General features: G+C 39.1%; 1 protein-coding gene across 1 annotated transcript in view; it reads right to left on the bottom strand.

Moving 5' to 3' along the window:
• Positions 1-2,931: 2,931 nt before the first annotated feature.
• LOC139723189 (uncharacterized) overlaps positions 2,932-21,402 on the bottom strand; it is a 91,949-nt gene continuing 73,478 nt past the window's right edge. The window contains exons 2-4 of the mRNA XM_071634446.1: positions 4,801-5,178; positions 3,962-4,175; positions 2,932-3,173 (exon numbers count right to left, since the gene is read on the bottom strand). Of these exons, the coding sequence (XP_071490547.1) occupies positions 2,932-3,173; positions 3,962-4,175; positions 4,801-5,178 (834 nt within the window). The remainder of the gene's footprint in view (positions 3,174-3,961; positions 4,176-4,800; positions 5,179-21,402) is intronic.

Below are 21,402 nucleotides of genomic sequence, written 5' to 3'. Positions count from 1 at the left end.
CCATTAGCAACCTTTAATGTATAACATTCCCTTTTACACGGTGGATTAAATTGACTTTGTACAAGTTTTCCAGTTTGTTCTTGGGGCTTCGTGAGATACGTTATTGTGGAAGTCTGGGACATCTCTGCCCAATACCTAACCTGCAACTAACGACCATGTTACTCATTCACCAAGCATTTGACGACATTACGATTTCTCAATATTAAAAAGACAAATAAAAATTATATTATATTATTAATTATTAGGAATCTTTTTGAACTGTTGTGCAATGGTGCCCCAAGAAGTCTTCCTCCGCTTCCGCAGCAAATCTTGAAAAGCTTGCAAATACAAAGTTTACAATGAAGAGAGTTAATCTACGGAATTGTGTAAAAAAATACCAATTCTTTAGATGCCATTTCACGAGTACTATCATTCAAGTCTCAACCACACTACGGTTACAAAAGAAGTACAATAGTGACATCACAAAATTAAAGAAATAGGCCTTCATACTGCAAATGTCGTATTTCCCATTGACATAATCCTCAACGTGTACATTAACACCATGAAAACGGGGGAAAGGACTCGTCAGTAAAAAGGTCAAAATTTCAGAGGCCATTTGCAAGGTACATGTAGTAAATTACTTGTCAGGCTACTTCCCTGGCTTCTTCGGCAGTATCTTGTAGTACTTACATGGATGTATGACATCTTTCACTCCGCGCCCCCACGCAGGAAACGGATATGTAATAACATTCAGCATCCGATTCTTGGGAGAGAATATAGCAACAGTTTCCGGGTAGGATGATCCCATAACGCAGAGGAACAGCTTGCGAAATGAGCCCCCTCCCTGTCGCGCAGCGATATCAGCCTTGGCGCAACAACGAATCACCAAGTTTTGCTTTGGGATTAAACATCCAGAGGACTTTCATCCGTTACAATCATGTTCTTTTTGTTCGTGTCAAAGTATGCAGGAAATTATGAATATTAAAGAGAGACATCAGTTGGTGAGGCATCATATTGACACAGATCAGTTTTGCATCACATTTTTCTGTGAAAGCTCATGGAACAGAATGGCTTTATCATTTGTTTCTATTAGACATGACAGCATGACAGACATCATTACGTAGGACCTATATATCCACAAGTAAAAACAGAAAATGCTGTATCATTATGCCTTGCATTCGCGCTACAATCGTGAGGTTTAGACAGCTTTATAAGGCCAAACGACAATATCTTATATGACAAAGAGCAAGCTAACACGTGATTATTACAAACAAAACATTGTGAAGTGTAACACGTCCCATACAACATGAACATGGCGCTTTAGACTTCTCAACTCAACGATAGTAACGGACACAGACACCAATACAATTATCAAGTATAGCCTATTAAGTTTGTGAACAATTTACCAGGTGTTTCGCTTATGACTATGGTGCCGAATTTGTCGACTATCGACTATAATTTGCACGATTTATATGAAGGCACAGTCAGATGTCAGAAGCGTTTAAGCTTGAGAAAAGTGTTTTTATGGATAAATGGCATCAATTAAATAAATCTTTACATCGGAACTCCATCATGTCCACTATATTCATCTTTCCAATGATCAAATCAGTTGAATATTGAGTCAGGTTATTCAGTCAGCTTCCAAGTTTTTACGATTTTCATCTCATAAACTATCCTGGGTGAGACATGAGAGCAGAGAAGTGGCTTCCCTACTTTACTTCACAAATCCGTCTTTATTATGACCAAAAATTATCGAGACAACCTCTGCAAATATCTTGGTAACAAGATCTTATACACGGTGGCAATGACTGTCATCGCCATTGCCAATTTTGTGCGGTATTCGACCAACTCGTCCATATGTCACTGAACTAGAACGATGAAAATTTTCGAGACGATCTCAAAGTTTCTCCGTAAAAATCGGTGAAATCATTGTCCCATTATACAGTATTTGGAATTCGGAAATTGAAAAACAAGAACCAAAAAAGGAACAAAAAGTAGAACAGTAAAGTAAAAAAAAAGAAGACGAAATTACACATATCCAAGACTTTCTCAAGTACTACAACCTGTGTGGTAAGAGCTAAAGTATTCATTTTCATTATCATCAGTAAATCATTCTTACACAACGCTATTAGACAATGTACATTGGTTATTCAAATCAATTTTGCTCTGCCATCTACATCTGCCCTTGTGCGAGTGCTTTCTGCATGTCATCATATTTACGAAATGAATGAAAAATGGAAAAGAAATCCAACAACGTCAGTTGATTGCAAATGAGTTCATTCACACGAAAGCATAAAAACTAAATGTTTGCCTTTGGCAATTTCATTCAATGAAAGACAAGAAATCTAGCCTCTAAGAACATGACATGAAGGCCTCTATTCCTCTGTGACAAGCGGATAAAATATGGTGTGTGTTTTTTGAAGAGAGAGAGAGAGATAGACGAAACGACCCCTTTCCGTCGTTATCAAGACGGTAATCACAATGGTGAAAATTTGCTTGATGCGCCGATATCCCTCAAAGGCCTAAAGGGTTCGGTACACCGAGCACGGTAACGGCAACGGTCCGGTTTTTTGCTATGATGCGCCAATTAATGGAACCATGTCTGGTTCTGTGACAATATCACTACCCCACTAATAATTTTTTTACAAAATAAATCTTCAACTGGTGATTTTGTTGCTTTTGATTTTTATATAAGACTAAAATTTTGGGTGATTTTGTACCGAATTATTGATTTAAAAAAGAAAGACGAGACATGGTTCCTTTTGGCGCACCATAGCAAATAATCGGACCATTGCCGTTACCGTGTTCGGGGTGCCGAGGCCTTTATAAAGATAGGGCGGCTACCGCGAGGTTCCCGCAAAGTGTCCGACGGCAGAGAGTTGTGTAAAACCGCGGAAGAGAGGAGAGAGGCGGTTGATATACAAACAACAAATATCCAAGTTGTCAAATATGCTACGAATCGTCCAAAAACTTATTCGTTGGCTTTGCGCTCGTCGGGGAGTCGTTCTTGTTTTGGTGCCGATTCATCTCGGAGTGCAACTTGTGCCTGATCATGTCGTCGTTCAGTCTCTGCGTGCACTTGGACTTGAAGGAGAGGGTCTTGACGATGTCGTCCATGCCGTCAGCGAGGACCAACTGGTTGATGAACTTGTCGAGGCACTCGAGGCCGCGCAGACCGGTGTTGAGCTCAAAGCCTTCAAGACGGTGGTCGAGAATGAAACAAAAGAAAAAAAAAATCGTAACGAAGAGGAATTCAACTCCCCCTGTTTCTGTGTTTGTTTTTGTTTGTTTGTTTGTTTGTTTGGTGTTGTAACAATAGCATTCGATTTTGAAGAACAATAATGACTGCTCCCACTAGAGATAAATACCAGCCTATCATGTTTTTATGACCCTCCTCATTGCTGGATACATCGAATATATTTTCTTCTGTTCACATAGCCTCCCACAACAAAAACACACACAAAACAAAACAAAACAAAAACAAAACTATGAATCCGCTATTGATCTGATTTATTTGGTATTCTCTCTCTACTTCTACATGTACCTCTAATAATGATTATTGTAACTATTTTAACAGCAAACATCATCGACATCATGTCCTCAAACAAAAAACACCGATAACGATAACAAACCTACTTCAAAGCAACTTTTTAATTCGACACTATACCCCTATGAAGTTTTGAAACTAAAAATGCTTAATATGATGTTTGTTATTATCATTCATAAAATATTAAAGGGAACTAGATCGGGAAATTAAATGATTATAGAAATGTAAACCTCATTCATACATCAATTTGTCTTCTCAACTTATTCGAAACTAAATCATGATTTTAGAAAGTAGGAGATGTGGGAGGAATGAGGAGATAAGACGAAGGAAAGAAGAATGCAAAAGGAACTGCCGAGGAGAGGACCAAATTATCAGAATGGCTCGACCAAGTGAGTACATGGAATGTGAACACGTGGTTATTAGGGCAAAACTCACCTAAGCTGTAGTTGAAACTTCTGCTTGCATCGCCCTCTATCGACACCACCATGTGCTCGTCCTCAATGTACACCAACGGCTCTCGTCGATATGACATCTTGACCTCGGTTAGTCGGCTGCTACAGCGTAACTTCATCGCTTCTACGTCCGACATCTTGCGCTCGCCCTTCGTCTTGTACGTGTTGAACGACTCTTGGAATATATTGCGCATCAACTGCAAGTATGGGATGGCACGAGTCATATAAAAAAGAAACATGAAACAGATCAGATACGTAACAGATACTACGAAAGAGAAGACTTCACATAATGAAGAAAAAACCCTGAATTTCCGACGTAATCGTCCGCATCACAGTTACCGTAATCAGCAGAAGAAGTAAAAGTAGCGGTAGTACATAATTGCAAGTAGAAGTGGTAGTATACTAGTATAGATGGCAGCAACATTAGTGGATGTAGCAGCACCGAATCATCACTGGAAAAAAAAAAAACGTTTTACGACGATGACAACCATGCATCTTGAAACCATTATAAGATACAATATAAAGGGTGACACAACATTTGCTCCTGCGACAGTTGTATTTTATTGTATTATTTTCTTCAAGGACTCACGGTTAGGGTTAGAGTTGGGATATGGTTTTAGGATTAGTTTGCTGTGACGGTTAGGACTAGCGTTAGGGTTATGTGTGTGGGTAGAATTTATATATTGCTTAGCGTGCAGATATTTCATAGGAGCAATTGTCGAGGAAATATCAGATAATGTCATGGAACCGGTATTAAGACCATAAGCTGCTCCGGGACATCCCTTCCACCTCCCAATTGAAGGAAAATATGTCTTTACTCACCATTGGGTCTGAATTGAGCCGAAGCTGTCGAACAAGGTTCGAATCCCCCCGATGACACATGAGCTTCATGTACCGATTACGAAAGGTGCCGAAGATCTTGAGGTAGAAGACGGCTCGGCTGATGTCCGGCACGCGGAACTCGACGCCGAAGGCGGACAGGTCGAGTTTGAGGCGGAACACGCGGGTCTCCGGCGTCGGCAGGTTGGGCTGGTCGTCGCGCTCCATCGAGCAAACGGCGCAGAAGGACTTGCAGGACTCCTGGATGAATTCGTCGCTCATGCCCAGCGCGTTGGCCGCCACCCCTCGCAGACCGTCAGCGGCGATAACAAGGGTCAGAGAGCGAGGAGAGCTCAGTCGGTTGACCATTTCACCTCCAAACTGGGTGGGAAGAAAATAAAAAGATTATAGTAATGAAATACGTAGGTCTATATCAACATATGAAAAGCATATTATTATTGCGGTGGCCGACATACACCCACTAAATAGAAAAGCCATTCTGCCAGTAAATAATATAGTGAGATTCTGTGTGTTCAGCCTTACACTACAAGAAAATCAAGGAAATACTTGTTTACCTTTTATGCAGACATTTGGCAGAAATCATTATATTGAAAACAATTTGCTTTTATCATATGTTGATATGTGTATCATAACCCTAACAATTCAAGGAATATAGAATCTCTACATAACGACTATTATTTCTGTTTCCATGACACTAGATTCACATACTTATCTTTCTTTCGTGAGTTACTTTTTTTTTTTCAATTCAGAGAGAAGAAAGGCATAAAGGATGAAAAAACTGAAATCAGCTCAAAACTCATTCCCTGGAGAAGAAGATATGGATTGCATCTGCACATTTATCTCTTTCAGCTAATCTAATTGAGAGACTCTGCTAAATGGATGAACACGTTGCCCGGAGTAACAAAACACAGCGACATAGAAATAAATCAAAGTATATACCACGATTAGCTCTACGAAAGCGTCAAACTTTGAGCTGAAATTGATACAGCCACCAATATATCATATTCGCATTTGACAATGTCTGTTTTGTTTTTGTTTTTGTTTTTTCGTTCTCGCTCTTGCAATGACAAAGATAGTAAGTCTTCCTCTTGCGCGACAATTTTAGTGTATTCTATCCTGATCTAACTGTATTGACCCCTTTCAGAAGATATCAGATAACCTGATATTACTGAAATTGAGAGTCGCCGATCGACAAACCTGATTGGAATACACGTTTCAGCATTCTCGCAGGTCATGTATAGTCGAAGAAGCACCTGGAATTGACAGCGCGATCGGCGAGCGAATCGTTTTGACAAGCTAAGCCCCGAGAGCTATTCGACGGGATGAGGAAACAAAAAAGATGTGACCGATCTTGCACCTGACATAAAAGCTAAGGCCTGGGGCTACTTCACGAGAATGGGTTGAATCGTCTCGCACGCAAACATGGTAAAACGGGTAAACGATACCGCGCTCACGCTTCCACGGTAGTGATGCCGAATTGTTATTACAAGCCCATGAACGGGTTGTGCCCTGCTCATTTAAAAGATGCTGCAAGACAAAGAGGTAGGTATTCAAAAGAAACGTTAAGGGGATTCATCAGGACTATTCTGAAAAGAGGGACCTGGCTAAGACAGGAAGGGGAAAAAAAGAACTGAATGAAAAACAGAAGCGAGGAAGTATTGACAAGACAGACAATTTTTGAGACACCAGCTGGCTGAGCACTAACGCATCCGTCGTAAGTTGATATCAATCGCATCTCACCCGAGGGATTCCTTCTACTTAACAATGTCGGTCTTTACCCTCATATTTTTCGCGTACAGAATTTTCGCGAATAGCAGTTAATCTGACATGTTCGGGAATTGTTAATTTCGCGCTTCCTGGTCTTCTCGTTGTCAAGATTATAAAAAAAAAAAACCGAATGATTACAAATTTTCATATATATATATATATATATATATATATATATACATACATATATATATATATAAATTTATATATATATATATATATATATATATATATATATATATATATATATATATATATATATATATATTTAATGGAATTAAATTCGACGTGTCATGTATTGGTGGGAACCAAGGATTCGGCCTCATGTAGAATATATCATTTTTATGTGTCAGTTTAGATTACACAATAATAATATTCTTTTCCGTTCATTTGAGAAGCAAAATATTAATGTGTAAGTTTATCAAACAAAACGATCAAATAAAACAAATCTATCGAAAACATGAAAAAAGAACGCCCCCTTTAGGCGTGATTTATAGAGACGTAAATCCCAGTGCACTCTCAGTGCAAATAATATCGACAGGGGAGAAGGAAATGGCATTTTAAAATCGAATCGAAAGGGAGGCGGGGAGGGGATGAAGACAGGATGCAAAATACGAAGGTACCGGCCGGGTCGAGTGGATTTCCTGTGGTCAATTCACTCAAATAAAGCCGATGATGTTTGCCTTGCCTAGCTCAGCGGCTGTGAATTTTGCTCAAGATTATACTGCACACAGTATGCGGCGTTGCGCACAATCCTCATCAAGATGCGCCTGACGACGAAAAGTGGTCACATCACTCTGTGCGCAGCCGAATGGGCAATTGCTCATCATTGTGAATAATATGTTCGATACATAAGCTGGCGAAAGTACTTCTATGAATTATAGAGAAGTCGAAAGATCCCTCTTTCCCCCTTCCATCCTCTCAATGGCTCAACGGCTCCTTCTGACTCTTCCATAATACATTGCTGAGTGTGTGTGTCTGTGTCTGTGTCTGTATCTGATGTGTGTGTGTGTGTTTGCATGGTTGTACACCTCACAAAAAAAGAGAGTTATTTGGAAGAAATCAGCGGGAGGAGAAGTGGAAAGTTCAAGTAAACATTTGTGACATTCGAGTAATGTTCGAAAGGCCATTGCGTCCATCAAAGGATGTCATGAACTTCCTGAATGTCAGTAAGTCAACGCACGTGGCGTCCTGTATGCCTAACGAAAACGTTGATTACGTATGGCAAAAGCAATGTAATTGCAACATTTTAAATTTTGCTCGTATTATGAAAGTTATCTTATTCTACAAAGATTCTACAAGATCCATCTGCTCCATGGCTTAATCACCTAATACATCAATCACAGACTGTGTGCGCATTCAGCAAGCAAAAAAAACGGTTAATTCCATTTAGGGCCTAGGAACCCAAATGAAAACGTTCTTATAACAGATACATGAAAAATAACTTAACATTTTGCGTTTTAAAGATTGTAAGGAGAAGTCCTTCGCATTGCTAACAGCCCTAATAGGCCATTTTGATATGCCTACATCAAAATGGTTGGGGATGAAATTTCCCTTGCAATACTTTCTTGTACTGTTTTCACTATATTTTGCTGCTTATCTGTTGTTTGTTTGACTTTTTTTTTCTCTTATTTCCGTTTGCGAGGACACCGCCTTTAAAGGGATGGTACAGTTCCGGCTGAGATGGGGCTACAAGTTTCTAAATTTTTTTTGGTGTGATGATTTTTTTGAGATAATGAGAAACCTGTAATGAAATATGAAAGAGAATCTATGAGGAATTCAAATTTTATTTGATGAAAATTGGTTCTGGAATGACTGAGATATCCAATACAAACAATCCTAATAAAAGGTAGGACCCACCTTTTATTAGGATTGCTTTATTTTATTTTGTTTTTGGATATCTCTGCCATTGTAAACCCGAATTTCATCATCTTTGAATCTTTGAATTTCTCTGAGAATTTCACTACGTAGTTTCTAAGTATCTTGCAAAATGTTAAAGGCTGAATCCTCACCTCAACAAATACTATACCATCCCTTTAAAGATGACACCGGAGTGACTCCCGATTTGCTATTAAGAAGATTCAGATAGCTTCGAGACAAGACGCGGGGGCGAATTAAAAGGTAACAAGACAATTTGGAAGGGGGGGGGGTGCACTCGCATAGACAGTTCATCGTCTTATCGGAGTTGAAGGAAGGGTATGATTTCGTAGAGTTAGCGCGCATTCAGGATTTTTCCCCCACGGGAACCAGAGAGAATCTTCCCCGAGACAATGCGAGCCTTCCTCGGAATTCTATAACGGGGTGTCCCATAACACCAGCGATTCGACGGTAAAAATTAGTCCCCGGATTTTCGCCCCTGGAGAAGAACATACGAAAAAGGAGCCTCTCAGGCGAATTATCCACCTTAGAAAGTGACTTGAACCTTTACCGGATGGTTGGGAATTTCGTGTTGTTTCATACTCGCACACCCAATACTCAGTGAACTTTTCGTTTAGTTTTCATCGTTGTTGTTGAGAAAAATCATATTATAAAACTACCTTTCTTTTGGGAAAATGTCACGTAAGCTTTCATCACTTCTTGCCTCTTTGTCTTTCTTTACAATAGTCGTTAAATCAGAACAAATACGCATACAGATTGCGAATATGCCAAGCTCTCGCAGATATACAAAATAAAGATAATATGTCTCTCATATATAATAATGTATATGTATATATATATATATATATATATATATATATATATATATATATTTAGTTTAAAGATGTTGCAGCCACAATCTAGTCGTCAGTGACGACGGTGGTTCATGGAAGAAAGGCCAACAACCAAAAATAACAATCAAAACAAATATATGCACTAAATTGAAAGGTGAAAAGCCTTTTTTTTTTCTTTCTGCAAGGAACTCGAGAAATTCCGATGCTGAGAAAAAGGATTTATTGAAGCAGATGTCTTCGCTCGCACTGTCTCGGATTCCTAATCGTGCTGCTATACAACAACTGAAGAAAACTGTTCACTGGAAAGATGAGGATATGATAGCTGATGGATTGATGAGATAAAAGTTGAAATTCGACATTGCTTATATCCCTGTTTGCTTTTATTTGTTTCCAAACTGAAATCAGAACTACACGATATTGGGTCTCCTCTGCAAAAGCACTATTGAACCGGTGGGTTTGAAATCAAATGCGCACTCTAAGGTAAGAAGAAAAGCCGGTGGCTGTTTTGGCTTATTTTCTAATCGATTCGTTTACACGCTGAAAATTACTCGTCTGTATTTCTCATACTTTCCTTCCGTATACTCGCTGGAGCAACTTTATCCTGCGGAAGATGCAATGACTGATGAACACAGTTTGTCAACCTTAGGACATGCAGAGTATATTGGCCGTCACCTGACACGACACGCACACACGCACGCACATACACACACACACACCGAGCAAACGAGTAGCATCATCACTATGGCAATTGTGAGCAAACAAGTGCATACGCGGTACCCAAAAAGACCTCTAGCTCTCTACCTGACGAAGGGAGAGGCGGAGACACTCAACAGCTAAGAGTACAGTACCCCCTCACTAGAAACCTCGTCAGTGCAGTGTATCCGTGTGGTCGAACAGAAAAAAAAAGAAGAAGTATGACGAAAAGATAATAACAGGGTAAATAAGGGGGCAGGACTGGCTGTCGTTTCCTCTCTACGGCATCAACAAGCCATGAAGAACTAAATTCAAGATGACGGAAAAACTGGAAGTTTTTTCCCGCAGTCTTCTTGCGTTTAAGGCTTTGTGTACAACGTCTTTGAGGTAGACGCACTTTAACGTACATACCTCACAATAATGAAGCCAAAACACATTCCAGAGAAATCAGTCCATTCAGCGACCCCCAAAGTATCGTTTTCTGCTGAATATATGGGATTATTTGAAAACAAATTCTTGATCGAATGGTGGTCGACATTCCGCAATAAATAACAAGTCACAGAAATACCATGGTAGCGTGAACAGTTTCCGTTTCTGTGAAAATAATGAATTTACACTTTCCTTTTTCGTTGTTTCAGATTATGACAGAGGGATAAAGTAAAAAAAAAAAAATCAATGAGCATATTTTTTCGCCTTTTTTTTACCCAAAGACGTCTTGCACTTTCTCGTTCAACTCAACTAATTGTTGATAAAGGCGTATAAGCCATGAACGTGTGTCTGTATAGCATTCTAGATTAGCCCCACATGTACTCGTATCCAATCGATTTCAAGGTGTAATACAAACCCAAATGCCCCCTTTTCCTCTATACCAAATCAAAACACACGGTACACATGAAAAAGTGCGTGACGTATAAATGCGTTCGTGTGACAATAATATTATCATTTCGTTCGCCTCTCCGCGCCTCACCTTGACAGCGATCTTACAGCCGACTGACGCATCTTGAAAGCCGCAATGTCCTTTATTATCATTGCTATCTCTCCTTGCGATGAAAATACTCGCTAGAACGGAGTTTGCTGCACTTCTCCTGTATTACCAGCGGAGTTACCGCAGTCCGTCCTCCTTCATACCTCCCTCCCACACGCGCAATAATGAAAGACAACACTCTTCAAATATGATGCGAGCGTCAAGGATGGAGGGGGAAAAAGACCCCAGAGCAAACCGAACCAAACCGAACGAAACAAAAGGATACAGAATGTTGTTCGGTAAGAGTAAATGGAGAAGTAACCGAGATTGATGGAAAAAGACAGTTGGAGATAGTGAAAGGAAACAAGATGAGATATATCTAGGAAACAAGATGATATATATCTATATCTATTTATCTATCTATTCATTTATTTATTTATTCATTTATTTATTATTTATCTACCTATCTATCTATGATAGACAAGATAACATGGATAAAGCAGGCAGAGCAATGCAGAGAGAAAGAGATTAGATAGGTGAATGGACTGTCTTATAGACAATTAGACAAACAGGTACAGAAAGAAAAATTACATGTATAGGGAAACAGAAAGAGAGAGAAAAGGAGAAGGGGGAGGGATGGGGCAGGGTGGAGAATAGCAGCCATAATATAGGAATCATCATCATTCTCCTTTTGACACATTACAACAGGACTTCATTGACACAGGTGTACAGGAATGGCTCTTCCCACGGAATATACAACGAACTAAGGTAGGAAAAAACACACCCAAATCGTACGATGAAACATGACGTGTGTTTCGTCCGAGTGAGGGAGCGATGCATTTCGAGAAGGTAATCGCTTAGATTTTCCTCCCTTAACTCAACTTGCATCGCAGTCTGGGTCCACTTACTCATCACGATTTAGACCATGTGTCGAAGAAAGGACAGCGGCGATACCAGGACTTAACACAAGGTTGAAAGTTTGAGGTAAATAAAGGGAAGGGGGAAAAAAAATCAGGAATACGGTAGGCAACTTGCTAATGCAGAGGATTCAAAATGAAGTGCTTGTTTTTGAGACGCATTTAGCAACTTCTGAGTCTGTTTCCTCTTTGCTATATTTATCTCAATGTCATCCTGTTTAAACATTTTGCAGCTTGATCCTGAATGTTCTTTCTCATTTCTGTCTTGTTCGCTGTTTTGTCTTATTTTGTTGGGTTTCCTTGATAGACATGACTGAAGAGAAAAAAACAAAATCATTGTCAGCGGTGACTTTTTTCCGTTCATCTTTCTTGTCATTGGTTTCTTCCTTACATAATCATTCCATCCTTTATCCCTTTTCTGCGCATCCTTATTATATTCTCTCTCACATATAAACGCAGGCACACATACACCCTTGATAAAAAAGGACAATACACATAATCTTATATATCTCATCATATCGAAAACCAGAGGAAGAAAAGAGCAAAAGGGAGAGAGGGAAATACAGATGGAGAGATAAATGGAAAGATAGATAGATAGATAGATTGTTAGATTAATTGTTAACTATGTGAGAGATAATATATAGATTGAATGATTATTGGATAGATAGATAAAGATAGATAGATAGATAGTAGTAGATAAATAGACAGATAGGTATAAATGAATAGATAGATAGAGACAAATCGTACAGATTGATTGATTAATTGATAAATAGAGAGATAGAGATAGATAGATAGTTTATGGATAGATTGGTATATAATTACCTACGTTGCTCCGTTACATGAGATGATAGCTTTTCCTCACATTTTCAGAATACACTGTACAACTGAGTATTTAGGGAACTTCACGGAAATGGCAATAAAAATGATATGTCTCTTGCCCTTATCAACTTGAATCGAAATCAAAATTGAATTTCTTCCCACTCGGATTCCGTTGAAGGCACGAAATCGATCATTCTACTACACCTGCGATATATATGTGTGTTGCCCCTGGCAAAAATCGGACTCCGATGACCTAATATATCATATCAATGTTCTAGTTTGAGACAGGAATTTTATACCGTTATTCATTATCACAAACCCATTGTGACGTGCTCACGTCATACACACAAAAATAGAAATTGCATGGATTTAGATTGAGCAAATATTTCATACAAAAATAATTCGTCTTTATAAGCCATGACAGCGAGAAGGATAACGTGCATGATAAAATTCAGTCGCAGACAGCACGTTGTCGATTGACAGCACTTACAGTGATAAAAATATCATCCTTCGAAAATATTCCAGTCAAATGAATATCTCTGAAACTCACCCGAATGTTCATGGTAACGAGATATATTTTGGTTGTTTGTGAATAGATCCTGTCACAATCATTATGTGCAAGCAAGCGAATGAAGAAACCCGGAAAGAAACACACGCAAAGTTTAAAAAAACAACAAACAAACAAACCATCAACAACAACAACAAAACCTGAAACATCGATAGCTATACATATGACGGTTGAATGGAAGTCGGAAGGCGAGACATCATTACAAATTGATTTTGTTTGTTAGTTTGCTTAATTCTTTGAGATGCATGACAAGAAAACAAAAACAGGAGCGCGCTGAAATGTCACTTCGTCGATATTTTTGGCGGTAGTCCCGGTGACAAAGCCATGAAAATAGGAATTAAAGATGGATTGTTGTGATAGTGCACAATCACGCGCGTTAGCCGTGCGAAAATAGAATGTAATTTTCTCACATAATGTAATATTTCAACCTCTATAGGAGGGTTGCGGATTCTCGCTCTCCAATACCCCACCCCAGGATCTCTCCATCTCTCTTTCTATTTATCTCAATTCGCCGATGTGCACGGTCCCGTGTTTTCGAATTTCGCGTTTCTGCACGCGCTATTCATCCCCTGAGACGACTTGTTCAACAAGAGACCGACGCAGACAACACTACCACGACATGTCTCACTTCCACTTCCTCCTTCATTTTCTTTCCATTTTTTTTTTCTTTTTCTTTTTCTCTTTCAATTTCGGTCAGAGCTTTTCGAGTTAGTCTTGACCTGGTTCCAGCTTGGATCTGAGCATCACGCGGTTCATTTGTAAACGTAAGAAGTCGCTCGCTGTCAGCACGCCTGTTTGTTCTACTCTCGTAGGGAGTACTTCTCCTTATCGATCCCCTTATTTTCCTCTTCTTTCCTCCTCCTCACCCACATGATATCCCACCCCCATTCCCCTTCCACCAGCTGAACTTTCCTCCAAATGATGCAAATGCAGCCCGAGGTTCTGGAACAGCATTGACAATACTCTAAAAGATGCTCCGACTTTTCCTTCCTTTAAATCAAAACTGAAAAACATTTCTTTTGTCATCCTCACGAAAACAAACAAATAGATTTTTAAAAACAATCTTTTTTTTTGGTCATTTTCAGAAAAATAAATCAATGAATGAATGATAAGTATTTTTTTTAAATTATCAAGAGTTTGTGTTTTAAGCCAAATTGTGTATATAGAATTTTAAGTTCTTACTCATGCCTTGGTGACCTTTCCAGATAACTGAATGCAGACATTTTTTTTTCTCTCCCTGTCTTTGTCATGCCTATCTTTAGTTTTATTTTCTGTCTGTTCCGTCCCTGCTTTCGTTCTTATCCTTGTCATAGTCCTTTTTTATTTTTTGATTACTTCGCCTAACATCAGGATATCAAAATTTTCATACATGGAGTCCTTGACGGATCTTGAGATGCCCTCACCTTCTAGAGTAATTCACAAATTTTACAAGCTATGCGTTTCTTGTGAATTCCTCTTTTCCATGTGGAGTTACAAATTAAGATTGTATTGCTTACTTGTTTATTCATCCAAACCAAAGTTGATATCATTATAATAATTATTGTATTCATGTTTTGTTGAAACTTACGTGTTTCAAAGTTCCTTTAAATAATATTATGTACTCATGTAAGTGTTATGTATATATTACTTTGTATTACTTTATATGGAAATAAAATCATTTTGAATTGAATTGAATTGAAACTTTGCCGTGCATCAGAGAGAAGGTTATTGTATAGTAACCTTGCTTTAGAATTTGATCGGCTACGACTCTGTCCTGCGCAACACAAGACTTGCTCTCTGATATGGGAGACATTACTGTTATAGTCCTACATGTCCTATTATTAGTATCACACGCACGCGCGCAGTGTCAGCACGATGTCACCAACAGGCAAGCATCCTCTCGCATAAAACCGGTAACCCTCTCTTTCAGGGCCTCCGTGGACATATTTCCTGTGCAACCCTGACATTTGAGGTACGTTCTCCAAAGATTGGATTGGGAAACATTGGGCAAATCAGGCGTGTAAAATCGCTTCTGCCATACACCTATTTGGTTTCTTTATAGATGGCCATTTCTTGCAGCCACAATCGTAACCTTGACCACCCGCGACTAATCATTGTATAAAGCAAGCAGTCACGGGCAATATTTTTTGTGCTGGATATCGCATGTCAATGCCTAATGATTTTGTGGAGGCCTGCGAATGTCAATTTTATTCTGTTTAAGCTTCTGTACTTTTCCTATTTCCTATACTTCCTACCCTTTACGGTTTTTATATAAGAGCTAGACTTTACCCGCAAAGAGACTTGGGAAATCTGTGCACACCGTCACTACTATTTAACAATAAAAGATCTACTGGGCTTAAAATGGAGGAACAATATTGTGCCAGGGGGCTATAAGTTCCCACCTCCCCGACTGTGCTGATAGGCCTAATTATCATCTCGCACGGTTGAGTCTCAATATCAAAATAGACAAGGAGCACAGGAAAAAAAATCCATAAAGTTGTACAATATCTCGAAGAAATCTTCTTCCTAGCTAATATATCAAGGCCGTTGTGGAAAATGGCTGCATGGTTGCTCATGATCTTGATCGTTTCTTTTCTCCTTTCCATCAGGCGCAAAACCATATATCCACCCCAGTTCATCCTTATCAGGTCCTATATGAAATCATCCTCATTGCAGTCAGACTTCATTCATTTAAACAGCGGGTTCTTTGTCATTGTGATTGCATATAATTCTGAGTGATTTAGATAATGTTCCATCAATCTGCTACTTAATTGGCATGCAATAAACTGGGTTTCCTTTATCCCACTTCTGACTACCTTGAATTTCCTCATCACGTTGTCGTATGAGAGCTGGCGACGAAGTTGCTGATATGTATTTCATCCCACGAATTGTAAGTATCATCATTAAGATTGTTGTAATAACTGAACACATTCCATTTATTCATAGAAGTCTATTATATTTAGCAAAAAAAAGGGGGGGGGCAGTGTTGCATTTGTAAAGAAAACCTGTGAATTATAAGTTAGACCACAGTGGAGTAACAAATGCAATCAGACATCGAAGCAGAGCTCGTTCGATTTTTTTACGGCTTTAGATATATAGCTTTCATGTTTTTTGCTGACTTTGTGGGACATTAAACTATTCTTTGCATCTGAAAATTATGATACAAATTCAGTATCCCGAATCGGCTTTAATTATTGTTTTCCGGTGGCGGGTTAGCCCCGTTAGTAAGCAATCGGCGAAATATCTCCTGGAATTTTGCCAATCTTCTCGAAAAATATAACGAAAGAGGACGCACTGAATCAGGGAGGTAGGTAGGGGAGGAACTTAATTGGCTAATGCATGCAGTGGATTGTGGGTATAGAGAGATACCAAGCAGGCCCCATGCAATTTATCAAATCGACAGTCTAACAGTTTTTATTGAAACCTTGTCACCCGTCACGGGCGCTGGGACTGTGACGAACATGGTAATTTCACATTGCCAAGATAGAACTAAACAAGTTCCTTTGTTTGTTTGTTTGTTTGTTGGTTGGTTTGTTTGACAATTCCTATTTACACATATTTACAAACATGGAGAACACCGAGAAAAACATACAATGAAAATCAAAAATGTTCATTTTATAAAAATGTAAAAGATAATTCTCTCTTTAGTATACGTAAACAGTACAACATGTAGGCCTATGTAATGCACTAGTGCACTAATAATACTGGGGCGTGTTTCACGAAGAATTTCAGTCAAACTTTTAAAGATCGATTTAAAATTATGGTGACCATGACGACTACTGCCTCAAGGAAGTGGTGTGTTATATGCACAAGAAGAAACTTACAGGCAAGTCAACATTGTTTACCAAACATAGCTGGTGCACATTTTTGAAATACACTACGCAATGGTCGCAATACGACTGCTGGCAGGGCGAGATCGCTCGAAAGTTTGTACGGACGAAAGCACCGAAGCTGCTGCAGCAACCCGTGCGTACCAGCAGTGTTACAGCAGAACAGCTGGTCGATCTGCTCGCCGATCTCCCGACGCCACGGAACGCCGGGTACCACCGGTAAGGCTGAGTAAACAGTGCCACCTTCTTACACGTACATTATGCAGTTGTCTTGAACCCTACTTATGCCATATCGTCTTTTACCAATGAGGGTTACGACATTCAAAAGGAAGGTGTGGGAACTACAAGTCAAAATTTAATATCCCATCGACATCGCAATTCGCTATGCACTCATCTATGAATCGCACCATAACATTGCTTCACATGCAGCCCTGTGCTGTCGATGTGCGGCGCACTCCGTACGGTCGGGCTATTTGATTACATACATAATAACATTCATCCTCAGGTGCACCACTACTACACAAACAATCCTTTGATCCTTTGTCACTGTGTAGCAATTTTCATCCATAGAAGTGTACGTGTGACCATTGGAATTATTATTTTTCATCCCCTGTAACGCAGTTGTCATGCCTTATTCAAAATGAAACAACACTGAAATACACGAATGAAGAAAAATGGCATATTTTCATAGGGTCTAGTACTAATAGTAATAACTAATGCCAACAGCTGAACATCTTGATGAGGATAGCTTTTCTACCAAATTAGCAATTAAGAGCCTGATACACAAATGCTGTACTAGTACAGTCAACCTTGCCTAAGTTGACCTTGTAGTAGATGATAATATGAAGGAAGATGCATGTGTGTGTGTGTGGGGGGGGGGGGGGGATGTGTATATTGCACATGTACAGTGTACTGAGGAGGTCTTTTCCTGGATTGTTTTTACTCAAAGAAACTGGATCATGTAACTTAGTTAAACTGTACATTTAATACATCCCTTGTCATTAACTTTTTGCCTACAAGTTACGGTGGCAATTTCTTTACAAAGTGTGAGCTCATAAATGCTATAGAGGTGCAAGCTAGTAAACAACAACTTCTTCATTGAATCGGCAAAGCACTGCTGAATGATGAGGATTATTGTGCGAGTTAAATATTTCACAAAAAGATGCTTGGTGGTACAAAATTTTAGAAAAGCTCTGAAAAGAAACATACAGTACATGTGTAGTCTAGACATTTTTTTTTTTTTTTTGATACGGACTTGACAATATTTTACACACAACTATGTTAGCAAAGGGGTTATACATGTATGTGCAATGTGTTAAGAAACAATTAAGGGTACAAAAAATTGCAAGTGCTGATTGGCTAATGGAGCATAATGTAGGGATGAAATTAGACTGAACTTGGTCTAACTGAGGAGGTACAGTATACTAGGCAGGCCAGCTTGTACGTTTTACCTCCTTTGTCTAATTCAGAGAATATCAGTGGTTCTCACAGTTCCTTTTTCCTTTCTAATTTTTAATAAGCATTGATTATAGAGGCTTTTGTTTGTTTACATCTTATGTAACATCCTATCAGCTTTCTGCCATGTGTGTGGTCTACTTTGTTTTGTTATGGAAGCTTTGACTAGTTTGAATTTTAACCCTTTCAATAGTATCTGAAGATTCTATAGCTATGTACTGACCTTATGGGTCCCTTTACATCAATATTGTTCTCGTTTCAACAATTTTCTATGATGTAAAATAGCTCACTGCATGTTTATTTTTGTCTATTTAAATATAAGCCATGTTTATTCCAAAGCTTATTTAGGACTTTACCAAGAAAATATAACCTACGTGTACTTTTGTTGACCTCTGACCTCTTTCAGATTACATGATTATATATTCTATATGAAAACAAAAAAATTGATAAAGCATGAAACTAAATATAGATGGGCAGTTTAGGGAGTAATAAGCAGGCAGTTTTGGCCGTTTCAGTTACTTATGGGTTCGGTAATGATTTTAGCCTCTGATTACCGCTTGCTATGTGAAAATATAAAGCAGTTGTATATTGTATCAAATTAGAATCGCTTCAAGAGAACAACATTTGTTGGTAATTGTTTGAATAAAATTTTGTAGGCATTACATTTACATGATTTAGATAATGTATACATACCATATGTATTCATCATGTACAGTCCTGTACTTGTTCACAGTATAATATTTACATTTTGTCATTTGTTCTTCCTTGTTTCCTTTAGCTCATGTTACAGTCGGTATGCAGATGTCACAAAAGTCAGACGAGCTGCTAAGACCAAGGAGTCAAAAGAGAAAGATGCAGGTATTGACTTAGCCTATAATCTAGGTGGAGGATGCAGTTGTTTTCTTTGCTGTCATGCTAAACGTCTGATGCGGCGAGACTATTGTCTTTGCTAAACGATACGTCTGATGCGGCGAGACTACGTACAGTGGAAGAATGTGCCACCCATATCCATTCGTCTTGGTTCAGTTGTTGTTTTGTTACTATTGACTATGAAACAGTAGCAGTTTCCATATAAACCATAGTCGATAATAAGAAAAAGACTAAAGCAAGATGAGTGGATATAGGTGGTGGATGCTTCACAGGCATCCACTTTTCGTAGTGTCGACGCATCAGGCGTATCGCTTCGCAAAGACAATACTGGTAGTCTCACCGCATCAGATATTTTGCGCAACAGCAAAGAAAATAGCTGCATCCTCCACCTAGATTTTAGGCTAGTATTGACTAGAAATCCATGTACAGACAAATGTTTCATATCAGATTACACTGTATGTACATGTACCACACTTTCTGTATTCAATCAAATCTCATGACAAATTCTAGGGAAAATTGGAAGCACACATTATTTACAATTGTACATGTTCATCTGTAGATATAGCATTCAAAGTCCAGATATTATATCAACCACATGAACCCGTAGAGTGATTCTGAAGTTTTTGCAGGAATCATATGAATTAATAACAGTTTTGGTTTGGCATACAGTTTGTACTTATTGTGTATGACAAAGCAAGTAAAAGATGTTCCTTCTGTCATTTCACCTAAAAGAAAATGTTAAGTTCTTTATGTTGCTTTTCTAATGACTAAAGAGATTTTCATCGTGAAGAACTGCACACTTGTAATATACGTCTAAGTAGTGTAAAACCTAGCATGACATTCATTGCAGTGATACAGATGACAATTTCATCAGTGTGGGATCATAATATGTAACCTGCTGCCTTGTACAACCTTTAAAAGCTTTGTATTAAAGCATGCTGTAATTTGATCGTTTATATCAATTAATGTTTATTCTATTTTAATCTTTCATCATTATCAGGAAAAGGAATTAAACAGCCACAAGCATCAAATGCAGGCCTTCAGTCTGCATCTACTAAAGCTCCCCGGAAGAAAAAGCGATCATCAGTTACAAGCTTGAGAATTCTTTCAGCACAGTCAAGGGACTTTATGCCTTCTCTTTGTGTAATTTGTAAGCAGAATAAGTATGTGAGATGTAGAATTTCTGGAAAGAGGAACAAAGAACGGCTGACAGCGTGCACACCAGTTGGTGTCGAACAGTTAATCAAAGCTGCAGAAAAGAGTGAAAATGAGGAACTGCTTCGATACATAAAAGGCAGGGATAGTGTTGCAACAGAAGTGAAGTATCACCCTTCATGCTACTCATTCTTTAGAAAGTGTCTGTATAGCAGACCTGCTGGGGAGGGCAAGGCACACTACAGAAAGTCCTTCACCAAATTTTGTGAAGATGTTCAGGAGATGATCGTGCATCAGAAAAAGACCATGAGACTCACTGAACTGAAAGCCTTGTTCATTGAGGAAGTAAAAAGAACGGATGGCGACGACATTCCAGGCTACAGGTCACACAACTTGAAGGCTCGTCTGCGCACCGCTCTTCCGCAACTCTGTTTCATGAGGCCTCGTCAACGTAATCGAAGTGAAATAGTCTGTGTGAGAGATGATCCTATGTATACGCAGGAGCTAACAGAAGAGAGGCCTGCCATGCCAGAAACACTCCTTCCTTTATCGGTTGCCGAGGAACCATTGTCGGATGAGGGATCACCTGCCGAGGGATCACCGGGTGATGTATCATTGGATGAGGAACCCAGTGGTGCTCAGCAAAGACCAAGTGACATACCCTTAAAGGACATGTTTGCCGTGGCTCAAACATTGAGAGGAGCAATAGAAAATGCACACACACAGACTCTTCTCTGGCCTCCAACTGATGATCATCTGAGCGAAATCGCAGCGATGGAAATGATTCCGGTTCCACTGTACAATTTCCTCTCATGGGTGGTGGGTGCATCGCGCAAACCTGAACTCTTGAAACACG

This window comes from Diadema antillarum, unplaced genomic scaffold (assembly GCF_040938485.1).
Source record: "Diadema antillarum isolate AM-2024a unplaced genomic scaffold, OU_Dant_1.0 scf00000182, whole genome shotgun sequence".
In the NCBI taxonomy this organism is placed as follows: domain Eukaryota; kingdom Metazoa; phylum Echinodermata; class Echinoidea; order Diadematoida; family Diadematidae; genus Diadema; species Diadema antillarum.
This window is presented reverse-complemented; position numbering and strand designations above follow the sequence as displayed.